The sequence below is a fragment of the Artemia franciscana genome, chromosome 2 (genome assembly GCF_032884065.1).
Source record: "Artemia franciscana chromosome 2, ASM3288406v1, whole genome shotgun sequence".
NCBI classification, from domain to species: domain Eukaryota; kingdom Metazoa; phylum Arthropoda; class Branchiopoda; order Anostraca; family Artemiidae; genus Artemia; species Artemia franciscana.
The window spans coordinates 57,099,841-57,121,348 of NC_088864.1; the positions used below are offsets into that span (position 1 = coordinate 57,099,841).

The following is a 21,508-nucleotide window of genomic DNA, read 5'->3' on the forward strand; positions in this document are numbered from 1 at the left end:
ATTCTTTTTACAATTCTTGCTCTCTCATTTCCATCTCAATTCTATGTATGGAGCTGTTAAGGGTAATTGTTGGAGGTAAATTTTCATCGGGACTGAATTATCTAGGGGATATTTCCATGGGAAGGGGGATTTCTCCGTGGAAGTGAGGCCAGATTTCCTGGCATTATTAAAAAAAACCATCGGAAATTAAATAAAAAACAAGTGTTTCAACTGAAAGTAAGGAGCAACATTAAAATTTAAAACGAACAGAAATTATTACGTATACGAAGGGTATTGCCCTCTTCTCAATAGCTCACTCTTTATTCTAAAGTTTGAATTTTGTCCTAATTCTTTTAGAACGACTCTTGAAACACAAGAGTCGTTTGATTAGAACACTAAGCTTTTTTTAAGAACTAAAAAACTTTAACGTAAAGAGCGAGATATTGGGGAGAGGGCAGCCCCCCTCATGTACGTAATAATTTCTGTTTGTTTTAAGTTTTAATACTGCTCCTTACTTTCAGTAGCAAACGTGTTTTTTTATTTAATTACAGAAATAAAACGAAAGGTTATAAGGCAATAAAAACCTGGGTACAGAGGAGGTTTCTTCTCTCTGATAGGGTAGTGAGCTGGAAATACTTAAGAAGAAAGTGATATGAGAGTTTACCTTCACGATAGATAATTCTTAATGCTCACTTCTGGACTGACTCTATTGAATAAGATCGGGAAGTAGTTAAGCCAAAATGCCAAACCGGACAAGAATATTCAGGAACAGGGAGAATGAAACTTGTATAAGTTTCCTGCAAACCCTATGTTTGCAGATATACAATTAAAAAACAATGTAAATATTTTGTTTTCACTAAGATTTCCTTTGATTTTGCTACAAGTTCTTGCCTCATGATGGTCCAATGGTTTCATAGAAATATTTCAACTTCAGAGCTGAAAAATCACATCGATTGAAAAACTAATGGTTTTCTACTCTATTCCACCTTTCTAGTTTTTTTGTTTTTTTTTTGCACCCCTATTTTAAAAGGTAAAAAGTACTAATTTGAAATGAACAGTTCTACATTTTGCTGTATCCACTACAAATGAGAATTGTTGCATGATTTGAAAACCCACAGCTATGTGAACCCAGAATAAATGTGCACAAAATTTGCATTTTATTCTTGTTTGTGAATGTTGTCTGGTTTTTCACAGATGAGGGCTTTTTGGATACAGGTTTGAATAAACTGTTTCGATTGACAGGAACTTTAAAGTTGTTTTGGTGTTGCCATAAATATTTACGTTGAGGCAAGTTAGCTGAAGTTCCTCTATACTTGAGGATAAAGATGATACTGTAGAATATAAATCACATTCCTTATCAAATATTCTCGTTGTATTGCCGTTTAAAGTATTCCTTGGGGACAGGCTATTGAAATTGAATCGTATTTCAGTTGAATCCATCCGTTCATGGAAGTCGAGTCTATTCCTTAGCATTTCCAAGCTTTTGTTGATAGATAATACTATGTATTGAACCATCCTGTGTCCGTTTTCTAGATGGCCATTCAAATTACATGGGAAGATCGATGAAGGTATGTCAAATTGATTTTTTTTTACAATACTATTTCTAAAACTTTTAAACGTGTTAAATGCTTTGTTAATGTCTCTTGTTGAGTTCAACGCATTCAGGATACAAATACCTTCCTGTACAAATTTCTCCGCTTCAGCACGTTCAATATAAGCAAATGACATTCGTTGTTTGGAACATCGACTAAACATATTTTTTTGTTCCAATACAAATGTGCTAACATAGGATTAATTTCCTCTGTAATTCCTAATGGTAATTTACTTAGTAGTTCTCGGGAGCTTGAAAGTGTGGTGGAAAAATGTTCCTTCAAGCACTCACGGTCTTGTTTGGGGAAGTACATGCAGACGTGAAGGAGTTTCATCAACTATGAATGAATTTCACTTATTGCAATCTGTATGTTATCATATTTTCCATTGATTTTGTTAACCGAGCTTCAGTTACATCCACTCTTTCTTAACCAGTCCTTTTTTGTCGTTCATTTTGGCTTTGCTCTACAAGGACACTCAATTTTTTTTTTCTCATCTGTTAAGGACCTGATAGCTTCAACCAGATTTTCAATCATATTATTTCTCTCATTTCATTTCTCTATGAATTATTATTTCTCTATGAACAATTATTTCTATCGATTTCATTTAGATTTTCGTTAAAGAGAAACTCATACTCAGTTACGTTTCGTTTTATGTTAGCAGCAAACAAATTATCCGTTATGTCAGTATCAAGAAATTTGGCACCTGAATTAATCTTTTCAAGTACTAGTTAATACAAATTCGTCATTATTGTTGGTGTAACAACAGTACCAGTAAGGACTCTAACTTGGCCTCTTTCTTGTAAAATCCATGTAATTAATTTAATTAAACTCTGTTTGAAACAATCTGATCCTTCCCCTTTAAGGCTAGTTTATTTTAAATACTCATCTATCCTCGGGAGATACAAATAAGGGAATCCCACAACTTGAATTGACTTGAAACATTGCTTTAGTTTTTTTTGTTTATAGAATTTATGTTTGTTGCAGTTTGGGTTTCTGATTCAAAATCTTCTTCTAAAACTTCGTCTGTAAGCTCTTCGTCACTTTCATAGCCTTGCATTTTATTCACTATTACGACTAATCGCCCGTCCATAAAGTCAGTGCAAAGCTCACCACTCTCATCTTGGATTTTGTTTGCCAAATTCAGATAGCGATTCAATTTTCTAAGCTCCTCATCTGCCCGTAAAGAGTCAATTGTCACCCATATTATAACGTTGGAAAAAAGCAAAGGAGGAATTGTTGAAACAAAATCAATGATGTCGCCTCTCACTCCGATTCCTTCACTGTCAGTAAATCTAACAGAAAACGTGATCCACTGTTATCGAAACCATTTATTAATGCATTATAGATTTCAGGAACATATTCATTAGTAGAAATTATTGGGGTATGTCAATTCCTAAAGTTGTTGTTTTTGTTTTTTCTTCCCTGGAGAAACATTTTTCATTTCCTGATAGCAATGAGGCAATTGTTGAGTTTTCCAGATCCACGGAATCCCAAAAGAGCCACAAGTACTGGTGGCCTAGAAAAGACGCCATGTTCTTCTAGTCGAACTTTACCACTCTCTTGAAGAACACCAGGCGTTTTTTCTTCTGTTACATCTCCCGTTCCTAATTTGGGAACTTTAGTTTCTTTTGTGTAGTTACTCTTCATGCTTAATGTACCATAGGATTTCTTATTTAATAAAAATATCCATGTACCATTAAAACAGCTTGAATGCAAAAAGGGTTCGCCACCAGAGTTATTATCTAACGTAATCTCAAACGTCTTTGAATTTCTTATACACGAAGATTTCTACAATAAGTATTTGAAATCATCCTTCACTGAAAGCTTTACAGAAGCATCTTTGTGAAGAATGAGCTGCTGGCCTTTTCTTCTACTTTACACCTGAAAAAAAATCAGCAATAAATATTGATGAGGTTCTTGAGTTACAGCCATTCTTAGCATACATGGTGTATCATGACAAGAAATTCTTTTTTTTTCATCTTAAAAGTTTTGCTTGATATGCTAAAATAAAATTCTGGAAGTGGATCTGGTTGATTATACGAGTTTGATCATACTGGAATTAAATTTCACCACACTGAATAAATTAAATTAAATTGTTTAAAAACAGAATCACTGCAGTTACATAAGTTGATCTAACATTGGTTCATATGGTTCATATATTCATATTCATATTGATCATATTCATATTCATATTCATATTGGTTCATATAACATTGATTATATGAGTTTGATCATAAAGGACTTAAATTTTACCACATTGAATAAGTTAAATTAAATTGTTTAAAAACAGAATCACGGCAGTTACACAAGCTGATCTAACATTGGTTCATATGGTTCATATATTCATATTCATATTGATCATATTCATATTCATATTCATATTGGTTCATATAACATTGATCATATGAGTTTGATCATAAAGGGCTTAAATTTTACCACACTGAATAAGTTAAAATAAACTGTTTAAAAACATAATCACGGCAGTTACATAAGCTGATCTAACATTGGTTTTGGTTGCATTCAACCAAGCTGTTCCTCAAATTTTATATAATTTGAAATCAAAGTTTAGAAAGGTTCTAGACTGTCTCTAAATAACATAAGATTTAAGATTCTTCGACCCACAGATGGTTGAATCGGGGAAGATGACTTTATCAAGTCAATTTGTGCAGGTCTCTGAAACGCCCACCAATTGTTATCGTCCTAGCACGTCCAGAAGCACTGAACTCGCCAAAGCACTGGACCCCCCTAGCTTCCCCAAACAGAGCAGATCCATTCCACTTGCATCAATCACGTATCTACGATATTTGCTTATTCTAACAACCAAGTTTCTTCCCAATCTCTCCACTCTAAGCGTTTTCCAAGATTTCCGGTTTCCTCGTCCAACTTCCCCCAATGTAACCAAATCTGGTCAGGATTTAAAATAAGAGCTCTGAGACATGAATTCCTTATAAATATCAAATTTCGTTAAGATCTGGTTACCCGTTCGTAAGATAAAAACACCGCAATTTTTCTAATTTTTCCGAATTAAAACCCCCGCAACTCTCCCAATGAGAGCAGAATCAGTCTGATTATGTCAATAGCGTATCTAGGACATGCTCCTATTCTTCCCACCAAGTTTCATCTCGATCTCTGCACTCTGAGCGTTTTTCAAGATTTCCAGTCCCCCCTCCAACTCCCTTCAATGTCACTGGATCCAGTCGAGATTTAAAATATGAGCTCTGTGACACGAGGTCCTTCAAAATATAAAATTTCATTAAGATCTGATAACCCGTTCGTAAGTTAAAATGCCTCATTTTTTCAAATTTTTCCAAATTTACCCCCCAAAGAGAGCCAATCCGGTCCGATTATATCAATCATGTATCTAAGACTTATGGTTATTCTTCCCAGAAAGTATCATTACGAATTCTCCACTATAAGTGTTTTCCAAGATTTTATGGTTTCCTGCTTAAACTCCCCAAATGTCACCAGATCTGATCAAGATTTAAAATAGAAACTCAGAGACAAGAATTCCTTCTAAATATCAGATTTCATTAGGATCCAATCAGCCGTTCGTAAGTTGAAAATACCTCATTTTTTCTATTTTTTCCAAACTACCAAATCGGCCCCCTCCCCCCTTTCAAAGAGAGCGGATCCGGCTTTATCAATCACTAGTCTAGGACTTGTGCTTATTCTTCCCACCAAGTTTCTTCCCGATCTCTCCACTCTAAGCGTTTTCAAAGGTTTTCGCCCCCCCACCCAATGACAATGGATATGGTAGGGATTTAAAATAAGACATCTTAGCTAAGAGGTTCTTCGAAATATCACTGTTCATTGAGATCCGACCAGTCGTTCGTAAGTTAGAAATACCTCATTTTTCTAATTTTTCCCATTCCCCCCCCCCAAAAAAAAAACTCCCCTAAAGACAGATCTGTTCTGGTTATGCCAATCATGTATTTAGGACTTGCGCTTATTTTTCCCACTAAGTTTCATCCCAATCTCTCCATTCTAAGCGTTTTCCAAGATTTCAGGTTTCCCCCTCCAAGTCCCCCCAACATCACCGGGACCGGTTGGGATTTAAAATAAGAGCTCTGAGACACAATATACTTCTAAGTATTTAATTTCATTAAGATCCGATGACCCGCCCGTAAGTTACAAATGCCTCATTTTTTCTAATTTTTCCAAATTAACCGTTCCCCACTAGCCCCCCCCTCAGATGGTTGAATCGTCCTAGCTTATTTGGAAGTGCCCAAACTAGCAAAACCAGAACCGACAGGAATTGCAATCACTATATGTCACTTGGTAAATACCAAGTGCCATAAAAATCAGGCCCATCTGTGTCGTGTTTGTTTTTTAACTAACATAGTCCTTCCTAAACTTCTTCTACCGCCCTTCTTCATGAAAAATATCACTCAGTGCCCCGTGCAAATTATTTTGCTTCACATTTTAATACCAAATAAAGAGAAAGAGTATACAATAATGTATCTACCTTCTTCGTAAATCATACTAAAGAAAGGAAGAAATTGAAAAAACTGATGCTATTATTAAAACAATTTTATTATAAAGCATAATAAAGCAAAAAAATTATCTACAATGAAATTTGATTTATGACAAAATCTTGAAACTAGCCGTTGAACTTAGAATAGAAAGGTAATAATAGGTAAGAAAGGTAATAATTCAAGTATTCAAAATCATCTCATTGAGGAAAACAAACCTGGTTTGCTGCTAATTTAGTAAGCCTTGGGGCAATAATAATCTTAGGGACACCTACCCTATTCTGAAAAGCTGTTTTTTGTGTTTAAAAAATAAACAATAAAATATAATTACAAAAATAACCAAAAAACGAGAGGGTAATGGTCCTTCCAGATAAAATTACCAAACTCTACATAATTTTTTTTTTTTTTTTTTTTTAGATGTGTTACTGGTATAAGGGTAGTGTTGTTTTGCAACTAAGACTCTAATATAGCTATCCAATTTTTAAGATTCTCTAAGGGACATGCCAAACGAGATAGCTTGAAGATAAAGTGCAAAATAAGACTAAACGAATTGACAGGGTACCAAAGAAAATACACATAAATAACAAGATAAGTGGAACGGTAGCTGAGAAGTTATTTAAAAATTTTCTTTGAAAGCTTTCATTTGAAACGAAAGTTAAAAAAGTATCAGCCATTTAATTCCAAATAGCTGGTATTTCGATGTGAAGAACAATTTTTGTAACCCTGCTCTTTACGCTAAAGTCATTAGTTTTTTTTAAAAGTAGAGTTGAGAGATAAGAGTCAAACTTTAGCGCAAAGAGAGAGGCGTTAAAGAGGGAACAGCCCCTTTCATGCAAATTACCTTTCAGGTAATTTTTGTTCGTTTTAAGTTTTAATGTCGCTCCTTAAAAATTTAATCTCAACAAAGATAGGAGAAATTCAACTTATTAGAATTAGGAGAATTCAACAAAAAATCAGGAAGACCTCCGTGTGCAATTATGCAGTTTGTACCGCACTGGGTGCTGAAAGAACTCCGGCACCGGGTGCAAATGAACAGGCTAAAAATGCTTCACACCAGATGGCTCAAACAGGTATGGCTTTCCTTTGAAGGTGAAGGTGTCTTCGCAAATCAACAAATTGCACTAATTTAACAAATTAGTTTTGCTTTTTAATTTTCACGCTTCGATATGGCAACACTGACGAAAAGGTGATATTTTCCTAACTTTACAATTATGAAACAAACAAATTATGGGCCATAGACAAAAAAGTAGTTTTTAGCAGTAGGTAGCTAAGATGGGTCAAGGGGCAGAATTTTTTTTTCGTTTTAATCCCCTTGGCATTTCCCAAAATTTAGAGTAAACATAAAAAAGCAAAATACTTCCATTAAGCGTTCAGCTCATGTGATGTAAGCATGTGGTGATGCACCAGAACCGTACTCACGTACTTAAGTACATACTTACATACTTAAAAGTACATATACATATACTTAAAGTACATACTTAAGTACGTCAAGAAAATCTGGATATTAGTTCTCCTTGTCAAATATTCCTATCAAATAAAGTGCTGAATCTTCTTTTAATTTGCTTCATTATTTTTATATGAACTTGATCAACTTGGTATCTGAAAGATAAAAACAGACTACCTTTTCTCCTTATCACCTTTTACTTTTTCCCAAGAGCTCTTGAAGGTTTTGGTATCAAAGCCAGCAACCAATTGCATTGTGTCAAATAATGTCTGATCTTCAAGAACTTTCTCATCAACAGCGCTGGCTAACATTGGTTTCTCAAGCTTGCAAATATTTTCAAGAACCTAAAATAAAAGTTCAAAACAGTTACTTTCTGAATTAACTTTAAATAGCAGGCTTGAAGTAAAAACAACGTATTTTGAAACTTTCTTTTTTTAGATTTTTTTTCTCAAGTTCTATTTATTTTCATAAAATAACAATAACAAAACAATATCCCAAAGGGCTCAATGACCCGTTACTTGGGAAATGGCATGCAATAAATAAAGCGTCATAAAACTTGTCATAAACATACTAACCAACATTTAAATATAAGTATATAAGGAAAAGAAATCAACTCACCGGCAGTCCCCACGAAACAGCGACCCTCACATCACCCGACAATAAAACACAGATTTAAATTCTCGCGTCATCGAGGATACAACACCAACAAAACAACAACCAAAAAAAGAAAAAATAAATAAATAAATCTTAAGAAACATTTAATAAAAAGACTTTAATAAGAAACTTTCCATCTGTCAAACAGTTTGTGGTAACGAACTGTAGTAAGGAGCGACCCGGCTCAATAGTAACCGAAACTCTTAAAAAAATTCATTTTGATACCAATAGTTACATCAAAAGAATCGCATTTTAATGCTGATTTTAAATATACAAGTTTCATCAAGATCAATTATACCCATCGAAAGTTACGAGCCTGAGAAAATTTGTCCCAGTTTGGAAAATAGGAGGAAACATCCCCTAAGAGTCATAAAATCTTAACTAAAATCACACCATCAGATTCAGTGTATCAGAGAACCTTGTTGTAGAAGTTTCAAGCTCCTATATACAAAAAAGTGGAATTTCGCATTTTTTGCCAGAAGACGGATCACGGATGCGTGTTTATTTGTTTACTTGTTTTTTGTTTTTGTTTTTTCCCAGGGGTGATCGTATCAACTGAGTGGTCCTAGAATCTTGCGAGAGGGCTCATTCTAACGGAAATTAAAAGTTCTAGTGCCCTTTTTAAGTGACCAAAAAATTGGAGGGCACCTAGGCCCCTTCCCATGCTCATTTTGTCTCCAAAGTCACCAGATCAAAATTCTGAGATAGCTTTTTTATTCATCATAGTCGAAAAACCTAATAACTATGTCTTTAGGGACAACTTACTCCCCCGCAGTCCCCGTGGGAGGGGCTGCAAGTTGAAAACTTTGACCTGTGTTTACATATAGTAATGGTTACTGGGAAGTGTACAGACGATTTCAGGGGGATTTTTTTGGTTTAGGGAGGAGGGTTACGTGGGAGGATATTTCCATGGAGAGACTTCTCATGGTAAAAGAGAATTTGAATAAAGGGGGCGCAGGATTTTCTAGCTTTATTTAAAAAAAAACAAAGAAAATATAAATATGAAAAGTTTTTTCTAATGAAAGTAAGGAGCAGCATTAAAACTTAAAACAAACAAAATTATTACGCATATGAGGGGTCTACCTCCTCGTTATACCTCACTTTTTCCGCTAAAGTATTTTTAGTAATTTCAACAATTTTTTTCTACGGCCTTTGTGATTCAGAGGTCATTTTTAAGGAATTGGGACACAATCTAAGCTTTAGTGTAAAGAGCGAGGTATCGACGAGGGTTGAGCCCCCTCATGTTCGCAATAAAAAAATACGAATATAGAAGTTCGTTACGCAAGTTAATTCGTAAGTTACATATATTTTTTACCAATGAAAACATTTGTAAAAAATTAAAAGTTCTAGTTGCTTTTTTAAGTAATCAAAAACTGGGAGGGAAACTAGGCCTCCTCCTTCGCTTCTTTTTTCTCAAAATCTTCCGATTAATTACAATTAATTAATATGCAAATTTTTGTTTTAATTATTTATGTGCGGAGAGCCAAGATCAAAACATGCTTTAATTCAAAAACGTCCAGAAATTAAATAAAAAAAACCAAGTTTTTCTAGCTGAAAGTAAGGAGCGATATTAAAACTTAAAACGAACAGAAATTACTTCGTATATGAAAGGGGCTGCTTCCTCATCAATGCCCCGCCCTTTACTCTAAACTTTTTTACTGTTTTAAAAAGCAGAGTTAAGAGAGAGTCAAACATAAGCGTAAAGAGCGAGGCATTTACGCCTCGCTCCCTACGCTGAGAAAGAGTTAAGTTTGACTCTTTCTCTTAACTCTAGTTTTTAAAACAGTAAAAGACTTTAGCGTAAAGAGCGGGGCGTTGATGAGGAAGCAACCCCTTTCACATACAAAGTAATTTCTGTTCGTTTTAAGTTTTAATGTCGTTCCTTACTTTCTGTTAAAAAAAACTGTTTTTTTTTTATTTAATTTCTGAACGTTTTTGAGCCAATGCATATTTTGATTTTGGCTCTCCGCAGATGAATATTTAAAACGAATTTTGCAATTTTTTTTTTGGCTAAATGGCTTTCTCATAGTTTTGATCGAATAATTTTGAAAAAAAGGAGTAGGGGAGGAGGCCTAGTTGCCCTCCGGTTTTTGGTTACTTAGAAAGGCAACTAGAACTTTTAATTTTTACGGATGTTTTTATTAGTAAAAGATATATACGTAAATTCTAAATTAGCTTACGTAGCGAACTTCTGTATTCTCATGTTTTTATTACGTATATGAGGGGGTTCACCCCCTCGCCAGTACTTCGTTCTTTACACTAAAGCTAAAATTTTATCACAATTTCTTAAAAATGACCCCTGAATCACAAAAGCCGTAGAATAAATAGTTGAAATTACTAAAAATAATTTAGTATAAAGAGCGAGGTATTAGTAGGAGGTGAGCCCACCATATGCGTAATAATTTATGTTCGTTTTAAGTTTTAATTCTGCTCCTTACTTTCAGTTGAAAAAACTTTTTCTTATTTATTTTTTCTTTGTTTTTTTTTTAAATAGAGCTAGAAAATCCTGCGCTCCCTTCATGGAAATTTTCTTCCCCTATGATAAATTCCTCCAAGGAAAGTTCCCCCAACACATCCCCCTCTTCTCACCCCCCCCCCCCCCAACCAAAAAAATCCCCGTGAAAACGTCTGTACATTTCCAAATGACCATTACTATATGTAAGCACTGGTCAAAGTCTGTAGCTTGTAGCCCCTCCTAAGGGGACTGTGGGGGAGTAAGTCGTCCCCAAAGACATAGTTATAAGGTTTTTCGACTACGCTGAATAAAATGGCTATCTCAGAATTTTGATCCGGCGACTTTGGGAAAATAATTAGCATGGGAGGGGTCAAATTTTTTTGGTCACTTAAAAAGGGCACTAGAACTTTCATTTCGGTTAGAATGAGCCCTCTTGCGAAATTCTAGGACTACCTGGTCGATACGATCACCCCTGAGGAAAAAAAAATAAACAAATAAACACGCATCCGTGATCTGCCTTCTGGCAAAAATGCGAAATTCCCCATTTTTGTGGATAGAAACTTGAAACTTCTACAGTAGGGAATCTGCCCCATAAATTAGGGTATCTGTTATGGTATAGTTACCATATATTACCATATAATATATAATACCAGTTACCAACATATAATACCAGTTACCATATAATATAGGGTATCTGTTAGCCTCTGGTATCTGCCCTATAAATTTCAAGCCAATTGGTGAACAAAATTCCTCTCTACTTTTTTTTTGAAAATTTGATGGTAGAAGGTTGTCTTGGAGGAGCCAAGTGCCTGTGGTCATACCGATAGAATCTTTATTCTGTGACTATTCCGCTTCAAATAGGGAGCAACAAGTCTAATATGATGATAAGCTGGTGATAGGAGGGCAGTCTGAAGCTCTTGGACCAATTTAGGCCTAAATTTAGAAAACACGAAAATCTTTCATCTTTCAGCTTCTGTAATTTTATACAATTTATTATTATAATGAAATATTTTGGTGGCTGGGCCACTGACCAGGGAATCGTCGTGCCACTTAGACACTCTCAATTTTAGTCTAAGTTTAATTTAAGACTGATACCAGTTTCATTGTCTTGGATTGTCTTACACTTGTTTCATCCAATGCCCAATGACTATAACTCAACAACAGTTGACCTCAACATCAGAAGATCTTGAGCTAAGGACCACTCTTTTTTTTCTGTTTATTATTATAATGAAATATTTTAGCGACTGGGCCACTGACCAGGGAATTGTCGTGCCTCTTAAACACTCTTAATTTTAATTCAAGGTTAATTTAAGACTGATACCAGTTTCATTGTCTGCTTGGACTGACTTGCTTACACTTGGTTCATTCAATGCCCAATGACTATAGTTCAACAGCAGTTGACCTCAACATCGGAAGATCCTGAGATAATGACCATTGCTTATTTAAGGATGAATAAAGACCTTTTTCTTCAGCTTCCTGGGATACATCAGTTGGGGTCCAAAACAAAATTAATGAATGTGACACTGCATGTTGGAAAGGCTGAAACTGAGCTTTAAAGTAGGACTATGGCTGAAAAAAATGAGAGCTTTACAGAAAAACTTGAGAAATCCCTTTCTTATGTTGACTGTAGTACTACACTTCACCTCTCGTGTTGTTCGGTTCTGGATCAAGGACAGCAAGACATGCATTATATCCAGCTTTCTGATATGTAGTGTAATATCCATGTGTCTGGTTTGAGGTGCACACTTGGCATTAAATCACATATACTACAGCCTCACTATTTTCTTGAAGTAAACTGAAATCTTTACCATATAAAGAAAGATAAAATCAAAATGTTGCTCCTGAAATGCAAATATTAAATAAATTGGCGTCAGGAAATGCTAATAAAAAATAAAAAATCTGGAACTTGTTTGATGGCTTATGGTGGAAAATTGCACTTGTCTCAAAGAATGAAAGAAGGAGATTCAAACTCTAAATATAAAAACAAGAAATCAAGAAACAAGAAAAACAAGAAGGTTTTCCTAAAATCTTTAGGTACTACCCCTTTTCCAAAATCATATTCATAATCTTCAGTAGTTTATTTCTAGCCTTAGAGCCACCATGTTTAAGAAACTCATTTACCATTCTAGCTGCACTTGGAGCCTTATTTTTCTTAGTTACCTTCAGTTACATCTTTTTCTCAGAAGCTGTTCTATTGAAAGGCTTCAGAAATCAGTTTTTGCTCTATTATAAGTAATTAGATACGTCTTGTGTTTCTGGGCCCTACGGTTTTATCATTTAGAGCAGCAGAAGGATTATCCAAGGGGTTTTACCGGGTCTGCCCTCCCACTAAATTTTTTACTGAGTCTCAAAAACATAACACAAATTCATATAAATATTTTTTTTTGTTTTTGAAAGTTTTTTTTACCCCCCCCCCCCCTTCCTTTCTACTCGAAAAAATAAAGTCCTTCCTGAAAAAATCCTGTATACACTCTACAAAGTCTCTATAGAATGATTTTACTTTAGGTAATAGCATATGTAGTCTATAGGTACTTTTTAGCCCAAATACTATTGATGTGATTCTAAATTCTAAATATCAAACGAAAACTAAATTATTCAGCCCTTTTTTTAATCCTACTAAAAAACTATTTATTTCAAAGGCTTCAAGTACTTATTTTCACTCTTTTGTAGAAACTATGAAGATGGCAGATGGGTTCTATGGTTCTTAGCCCTGTGATATTATTTGTTAGAACAAGTGGAGGACAATAGTGTCTGTAGTAAAATTATATAATGATATGTATATATATATCAGTGGCATAATTTCGTCAAAATTATTGGGGTGGGGGAGGCTGGTCAAAGTTGGAGCCAATTCTACCAAATCAAGTAAAAATGGCAGTGAAAACTGAAAAATGATCGAAGCGGTACCACAAAGGCAAAGATATACTAAAGAAAACTGACCTGTTTATATGGACACTTGAATTATGCAGGCTTATTTTGATTTTGAAAATAAATTTCAGCTGAGCGGGATGGCAAACTTGGGTCTGGAGGGGGCAGTAGCCCCCTGCCCCATAGCAAATTACGCCCCTGCTATATATTATTGTATATCTAGTATGCACATAATTTGTAGCCCAAAAACTATTTGACATGATTCTATTAGCTACATATTGATAGGAAGCTGAGTCATTCAGCTGGTTTTTTTTTTTCTTTAATCTTAAAAGAAACTTCTCCTTTCAATAGCTTAAGGCACTTATTTTTGTGAGCGCCATCGATGTTGTTTTAAAATCACTAATTGCAAAAATATGACTAGAAATATAAATTGATAAAAAGCCCCTATTTCAACCTACCTGCTCTGCAAATGGCCTCCGATTTCTACCACAGTTTGCATCAAAGGCTTGATTATGTTCTAATGAAGCTAATATTCGTTAAATATTCTTTAAAAACCATTCATATCCGAAAGTATAGAAAATCCACTGGATCAATAAAGCTTTCAATTTGTGGAATCTATTTAATTTTCAGTAAAGTGTAAATGATACTTCAGCCTTTAGAGGTGTTGTCTCTGTTTTTAGTAATATCTGTTTTTTTTGCCTCTCGAGCTTGCTGTAATTTCTAATTATTTATGTTTTAATATTGATCTTCAATTTTTGTTGGAAACTTATTTTTCAATCAATTAATTTGGTCCTTATAAATAATGTTAGATAATTGTGAATATTCCCTCCTTTCTCCTTTTAGATAAATATGTTTAATGTCTTCTTATTTCAGGGGACTGAAGGCTGCTTGGCTGAATTAACTTTTGTCATAACCGGCGTGCTAGATTCTTTAGAGCTTGACCAAACTGAAGAACTTGTTAGGAAATACGGTCGGAAAGCTACGCACTCAGTTAGTGGTAAAACAAACTTTATTGTTGTAGGTGAAGGGACCCAGCCAAATTGGAAAATGTATTTACTTTTAATTAGTAAAATAAAATTATCTCTATGACTACCTACCTTGGTTCTACTGCCCTAGCAATTACGCATATACGGATAATAGATAGACATATCTCTTAACAAATAAACTAATCTCTTTTTTATGGCACTTGGTATTAACCAATTTATTCGGAAAAAATTGAAAAAATGAAGTATTTTTAACTTACGAACAGGTGATGGGATCTTAATGAAATTTGAAGTTTGGCAGGATACTGTGTCTCAGAGCTCTCATTTTAAATCCCGACTGGATCCGGTGACATTGAGGAGAATTGAGGGAGGGGGAGGGGAGGAACCTAGAACCTTGGAAAATGCTTAGAGTGGCGGGATCGGGATGAAACTTGGTGGGAAAAACAAGCACAAGTTCTAGATACATGATCGACATAACCAGAACGGATCCACTCTCTTTGGAGGAGTTGGCGGGGGGGGCTTAATTCTGAACAAATTAGAAAAATGAGGTATTTTTAACCTACGAAAGAGTGATCGGATCTTTAATGACATTTGAAGTGTTGAAGGATATCGTGTCTCATAGCTCTTGTTTTAAATTCCGATTGAAAAAATAAGAAAAAATGAGGTATTTGTAACTTTAGAAAGGGTGATCAGATCTTAATGAAATTTGATATTTCACATTTCTCTTTGGGGAATGGGGGGGGGGGGTAATTCTGAAAATTTAGAAAAATGAGGTATTTTTAACTTACGAAAGATTGATCAGATCTTGATGAAATTTGACATTTGGAAGGAAATTATGTCTCAGAGCTCTTATATTATATTTCAACCTTATCCGGCGAAGGGGATGTTTGGGGGGGGCGGAACCTAAACTCTGGGAAAATGCTTAGAGTGATCGGGATGAAACTTGGTGATAAGAATAAGCACAAGTCCTAAATACGGGATTGACATAACCAGAACGGATCTGCTCTCTTTGGGGGAGTTGGGGGGGGGGGCTAATTCTAAGAAATTAAAAAAAAAAATGAGGTATATCTAACTTGCGAAAGGGTGATCGTATCTTAACGAAATTTCATGTTTAGAAGAACCTCGAAACCCAGATTTCTTATTTTTTATCCCGACCGGGTCCAGTTTCATTACGGGGGGGGGGACCGAAAATCTTGTAAAACGCTTAAGGCAGAGAGATCAGGATGAAACTTGGTGGAAAGAATAAGCACAAGTCCAAGATAGGTGACTGACATAACCGGACCGGATCCGCTCTCTTTAGTGGAGTTGCGAGAGGGGAAAATGGGGGAGTAATTTGGAAAAATAAGAAAAAATGAGGTATTTGTAACTTACGAACGGGTGATCAGATCTTAATGAAATTTGATATCTAAAAGGATCTTATGATTTAAAACTCAAATTTTAAATCCCGACCATATTCGCTGACATTGAAGAGATTTGGAGGGGGAAGTCGCAATTCTTGGAAAACGTGAAATCAAGGTATCTTACGACTGGGTGATCGGATCTCAATGAAACTTTATATATAGAAGAATCTTATGTCTCAGATACTCCATTTTTAATTCGAATTGGATTCGGGGACATAGAGGGTTGGAGGGGGGAAACAGAAATCTTAGAAACCGGAAATTTTGGAAAACGCTTAGAGTGGAGATATCGGGACGAAACTTGATGGGAAGAATAAGCACAAGTTATAGATACGATATTGACATAATTGGTACGGATCCATTCTCTTTGGGGTAGCTGGGGGTGTTAATTTGGAAAAGTTAGAAAAATTGAGGTATTTTCAACTTGAGAACGGGTAACCGGATCTTAATGAAATTTGATATTTAGAAGGAACTCATGTCTCAGAGCGCTTGTTTCAAATCCCGACCAGATCTGTTGACATTGAGGGAAGCTGGAGGGGGAAACCAGAAATCTCGAAAAACGCTTATAAATGTCGTAGATACGTGACTGGCGTAACCGGACTGGATGCGCTCTCATTGGGGGAGTTAGATGGTTGGGTTCAGTGCTTTGGCGAGTTTGATGCTTTTGGACGATTTAGGACGATGAAAATTGGTGGGCGTGTCAGGGAGCTGTACAAATTGGCTTGATAAAGTCGTTTTCCCGATTCGAACATCTGGGGGCTGAAAGGAGAGGAAAAATTTAGAAAAATAAAAGTATTTTTAACTTGCGAGTGGGTGATCGGATCTTAATGAATTTTGATATTTAGAAGGACCTCATGACTCAGAGCTCTTATTTTAAATCCCGACCGGCATTAAGCCTCTGATTGTCCTTTTAAAGCAATCTACGGATTCTTAGAATGTTGCTAGAGCTCATACCATATGAGCTCTTACCTCTTGGCTGGCTCTTCAGACCTGGTGACAAGTGCCATATGAGCTCTTAGTTCGTGTTATACAATGCTAATAGGGAGGGAGGATTAATGCCAGGTTTGCTTCTTACTCAATTGGACTATCTGGGTTGGCTTTTTCTACAATTAGCCATGACTTGATGCCTAAAACTATTCCATTTTAATCCAAAATCAACTTTATTCGTTGACTAAACGGCCGCCTACTAGTCAATCTTGTTGCTAATTTAATTTTGTTTTTAAGTTCCTATAGAGTCAAGAAACTACATCATCAAACTACGATTTGAAACAAACTGAAAAATTCTGATATATCCAATCAATTTAGAAGCATTTAGTTGTTGTATATTGAACTTCTCAGTTGCTGAAGAAGCAAGGCCGCACGGTGACGGACTTGTTCCCAAACAGTTTTGTAGTCCATATAAGATGAGTGGTTAATATAAATATTCATATTAATGCTTGATATGTAATGTGTAATATAATTGTGCATCATCTATTATGAAGGAAGTGCGGTGGGTATTTTGTAGGTAGAAAGGGGTAGCTATAGTGCTTTTTTAGTATGCATATAGTGCTTTTTGGTTATTTCAACATCGCCTTTAACATTCACTGGAAGTTTCAACTTAATACGCTAGTCTGCCCTTGGAATATAGCTGTTAGACCCATTCGATAACCTAAATTGACATAGTGTGTTTCTATATAGTTTAAGATTTTCCACAACATTCCCTGAAAGGTTCGTCTTAATATCCTTAGCTTCAATAATACTACTAGTAGTAGTAGTAGTAAGAGTAGCAGTAGTTGTAGAAAAGGGAAAAATAAACTAAAAACTTGAAGTAATACACAGCTAGTAGCACCTGCTATCTTACCCGGATTTCACGAGACATGAGGATGGATGCAAGAGGGATAAAGGTTTATTCAATAACATAAGAAAAACAGATACAATTAAGTTAAAAGGAATAAACAAATCTGAAACTGACTTTTTCAAAAAAAACATATCGAACTTTCATAAAACTTTATTTCTGCTTGTCTTAGGTTTTATAATGACTTTTTCTCTTTCTTTGGATTTTTTCTTAAGATTCGAATTAAAAACACATTAGGTCGTTGACTTCAAAATTTAGCCGGCATAATAAAGAATGGAGTTAAACGTTTATTTGGATAAATTTACGTTAAATACGTGAATTAATAATAGCCTTTCCAGTCTTGTTAGTCGCTTTATATGTTCTCATTATTGTGGTTTTTTGCAAAGGTATGGGTCTCACCTATGTACCACCTAATAAAAAAAATAAAGATCTAACAAGAGAAATAAATAACAAAAGTGCCAATAAATTTTCATACGCTTAAATATCAACTTGATTAAAATCCTTCAGTGACCAAATTTGTGCGAACATTTTCACTTTTTAATCCATACTTTGAAAATTAATTCTAGTTGACGAATTGAAGCCATATTCACATTTATATTGCACAAATCATTGCCTATTTGATAGTTTTGTGGGACACTAATTTTGTAATAAGATGAAAAGGGATAATTTATAAGTTCAGCATGATTATATACAGTTGATGTTTCAATAATCCACTCAGGGCCTGGGTTTTTGTAAGCATTTTCATAAATAGCAGGTTCAAGCTTTAACTCATCGCCAAAATCAAAAAGTTTTGAGCCACTATGCTCTATTGAAGTCATATAGCACTTCCCATCACTTGAGACATTATTCAATATGGCTTGAACATTTTCAATCCAGATGTTGCCATTTTTTTCGTCAAAAATGGGAAATTTTGCGGATCGGCTTCATCTAAGGAGCTCAAACTCAGAGGGAAAGTCAGTTTCGTCTAGAATATATTTAAATATACTACTATGTACGATACGCTCTGCATTCAGCTCATTGCTCAGGAGCTTGAGAATTTTTCCAAATTCTTCTGGGGTTGAAAGAGGAGAATAGGACTGAATTCTGGACAAAAAATCGTTTTTCTGTTGAATATATGCTACCACATTTATAAGTTTGGACAGACTGGAATAGATTTGCTTTCCCGTCGATAGAAAATTAAGCATTGTGCAACTGACTAGGTCATCAAGTGCATTTTTACTGGACGCATCATTGTCCAATGTAGCCTTTAATGTGTATCTTAGGATTCCAGTACGTCTTTGAAATTCATCGATTGTGAACTGGATATTAGCAATCTCATACTTAACTTCGAGAGCCTTTCTGCAAAATCAATTTTTAAATGAACAAGTGACGTCAGCGAATCAAGCTCCGGTATGATTTGGCCTCCTAGTAGGCTAGAAGCATCAAAAATTACATATTTCAACCGAGAAACCAACAGACGAACTTTATGACGTTGAAACCTGGTGCTTATATCACTATTTGCCAAAGAAACAGGAGTATAAGCATTCATCAAATCAGCAAATTGAACTCCAAACTCCATTTTTTCAGGGTGTTTTTCCGTAACCTGTAAAAAGTTTGATATATCAAGGATTGCAGTGATAGCCACGTCGTATCGTTAGAATGATCATTTATAATAACTTTGTTTCTCCGAAGAATAACAATTTAAAAAAAAAAATTGACATTTTTTCAGGATGTTTTTCCTGAACCTGTAAAAAGTGGGATATGTCAAGGATTGCAGTGATAGCCACATCGTATCGTTTGAATAATCATTTACAGTAACTTTGTTTCTCCGAACAATAACAAATTAAAAAAAACAACTATAATTTGACATATTTCAGGATAGTTTTCCTGAGCCTGTAATAAACGTGATATATCAAGGATTGCAGTGATAGCCACGTTGTATTGTTAGAATAATCATTTACAGTAACTTTGTTTCTCCGAAGAATAACAGATTAAAAAAAACTAAAATTTGACATTTTTTCAGGATATTTTACCTGAACGTGTAAAAAGCGGGATATATCAAGGATTGCAGTGATAGCCACATCGTATTGTTTGAATAATCATTTACAGTAACTTTGTTTCTCCGAAGAGTAACAAATTAGAAAAAAACTAAAATTTGACATTTTTTCAGGATATTTTTCCGCAACCTGTAAGAAGTTTGATATATCAAGGATTGCAGTGATAGCCACGTCGTATCGTTTGAATGATCATTTATAATAACTTTGTTTTTCCGAAGAATAACAAATTTTAAAAAAAATTGATATTTTTTAAGGATGTTCTTCCTGAACCTGTAAAAAGCTGGATATATCAAGGATTGCAGTGATAGCCACCTTGTATCGTTTGAATAATCATTTACAGTAACTTTGTTTCTCCGAAGAATAACAAATTAAAAAAAATTGACATTTTCAGGATGTTTTTCCTGAAGCTGTAAAAAGCGGGATATGTCAAGGATTGCAGTGATAGCCACATCGTACCCTTTGAATAATCATTTACAGAAGATTTGTTTCACCGAAGAAAAAAAAAATTATATTTGACATTTTTTCAGGATGTTTTTCCTGAACCTGTAAGAAGCAGGATATATCATGGATTGCAGTGATAGCCACATCGTATCGTTTGAATAATCATTTACAGTAAGTTTGTTTCTCCGAAGAATAACAAATTTAAAAAAAAACTAAATTTGACATTTTTTTCAGGATGTTTTTCCTGAACCTGTAGAAAGTGGAATAACAAGAATGGAAGATTTATCAGAGGAAGATTTTGAGCGTCTACATCCGTGGGCGTTGTGTGAAGTCATTGCCCTCTTTGAAAGAAACGGTTTAAGTTTTACACGACGAAAACCCTTTAAGAAAAAATCAAATGAGGATAAGATTTTCTTCTTTACTTTTATCCTAGCCAATATGGATATTTTATTTTATATTTATATTTGGTCTAATCACTTGCGACGCAAGCCTGTAGAGGCAAATTTCTTCCTTTGAACAATTTAATTTGAACATTTGGTTTGCTCATTTTCAAGATATTTTCAACTGAAATTAATGAGCAACATTAAGGCTTAAAACGAACAGAAATTATAAGGTACATGAGGGGGTTGCCCCCTCCTCAGCACCTCGCTCTTCACGCTAAAGGTTTTGGTACTTTTAAAAAGGTTGCTTATTGTTCTAAATAAATGACCCTTGTGTTTCAGGAATCGTTTCTAAAGAATTTGGTTTTATAGAAATTAGATATGATAACAAAAGAAAAGTCGAAACACAAATTAACCTAAATTAAATACGAGGATCGAAATTTTCCTCGTAGTGTTCGTAAAGAAATTAAGAGTGAGGCGTCCAATTTAATTTCTGATAGTTTTTTAATCAAAGCCGAGAATTCCAGCTCCTCTCCTATGGAAAATTCCCTTCTCAAACGAAAACTCCTCCGTGGAAATATCTTTCTGCGTAATCACCCCCACCAGAAGCCCCTCAACCGAAAATATTGTAATACTTCCCTATAGCCAATACTGTATGTAAGGAATGCACGAAGTTCATAACTTGCAGCCCTTCCCTGGAGGTTGTGGGGGGTCAAATCATCCTCAAAGACATAGTTATTCCATTTTTCAACCATGCTGAAAAAAAAATGCTATCTCAAAATTAAGCTCGGACAATTTTGGATAAAAAGAGGGGTGGGAGGGGGGTAGCTGCCCTCCAATATTTTTGGTCACATAAAAAGGACACTAGAGCTTTTGATTTATGATCAAAAGAGCCTTATCCTGATCTTATAGTATCACTGGTTCGAAATGGTTCTCCCTGAAAAAAACAAAAAAAAAACAAAAAAAAAACAAACAA

General features: G+C 35.0%; 2 protein-coding genes across 12 annotated transcripts in view; one reads left to right on the top strand and one right to left on the bottom strand.

The window, feature by feature from the left end:
- Positions 1 to 1,243: 1,243 nt before the first annotated feature.
- Positions 1,244 to 20,873, top strand: LOC136043817 (uncharacterized). Of its 3 annotated transcripts, none has more exons than XR_010621727.1 (3): positions 1,244 to 1,547; positions 14,335 to 14,458; positions 20,387 to 20,873. XR_010621727.1 is itself a non-coding variant. In XM_065728741.1 (3 exons), the coding sequence occupies exons 1-3, from the start codon at positions 1,530 to 1,532 to the stop codon at positions 20,666 to 20,668; spliced, it is 417 nt and encodes a 138-aa protein (XP_065584813.1). In that variant the 5' UTR covers positions 1,390 to 1,529; the 3' UTR covers positions 20,669 to 20,873. The 3 variants fall into 3 exon arrangements, 2 of the variants coding, with proteins under 2 accessions (XP_065584813.1, XP_065584812.1); XM_065728741.1 differs by having other exon boundaries at positions 1,390 to 1,547; positions 14,335 to 14,451; XM_065728740.1 differs by lacking the exon at positions 1,244 to 1,547 and adding an exon at positions 6,984 to 7,113 and having other exon boundaries at positions 14,335 to 14,451.
- LOC136043818 (uncharacterized) overlaps positions 17,711 to 21,508 on the bottom strand; it is a 33,984-nt gene continuing 30,186 nt past the window's right edge. For 3 of the 9 annotated variants that reach the window (XR_010621731.1, XR_010621733.1, XR_010621732.1), the window contains one exon: positions 17,711 to 19,257. Coding sequence is in view for 1 of the 9 variants with exons in the window: in XM_065728742.1 (XP_065584814.1) it covers positions 18,343 to 18,396 (54 nt within the window). In the remaining 8 variants the exon portion in view is untranslated. Of the gene's footprint in view, positions 21,289 to 21,508 lie in introns of all 9 variants that reach the window. The other 6 variants (XR_010621734.1, XR_010621730.1, XR_010621728.1 and 3 more) reach the window with 2 other exon arrangements.

Excerpts from the sequence above, each read along its gene's own strand:
- LOC136043817 (XM_065728740.1), top strand. The coding sequence starts at position 7,021 with ATGCAGTTTGTACCGCACTGGGTGCTGAAAGAACTCCGGCACCGGGTG. Across the intron at positions 7,114-14,334 it reads ACACCAGATGGCTCAAACAG|GGGACTGAAGGCTGCTTGGC; the intron begins GTATGGCTTTCC and ends TTCTTATTTCAG. Across the intron at positions 14,452-20,386 it reads GTCGGAAAGCTACGCACTCA|GATGTTTTTCCTGAACCTGT; the intron begins GTTAGTGGTAAA and ends CATTTTTTTCAG.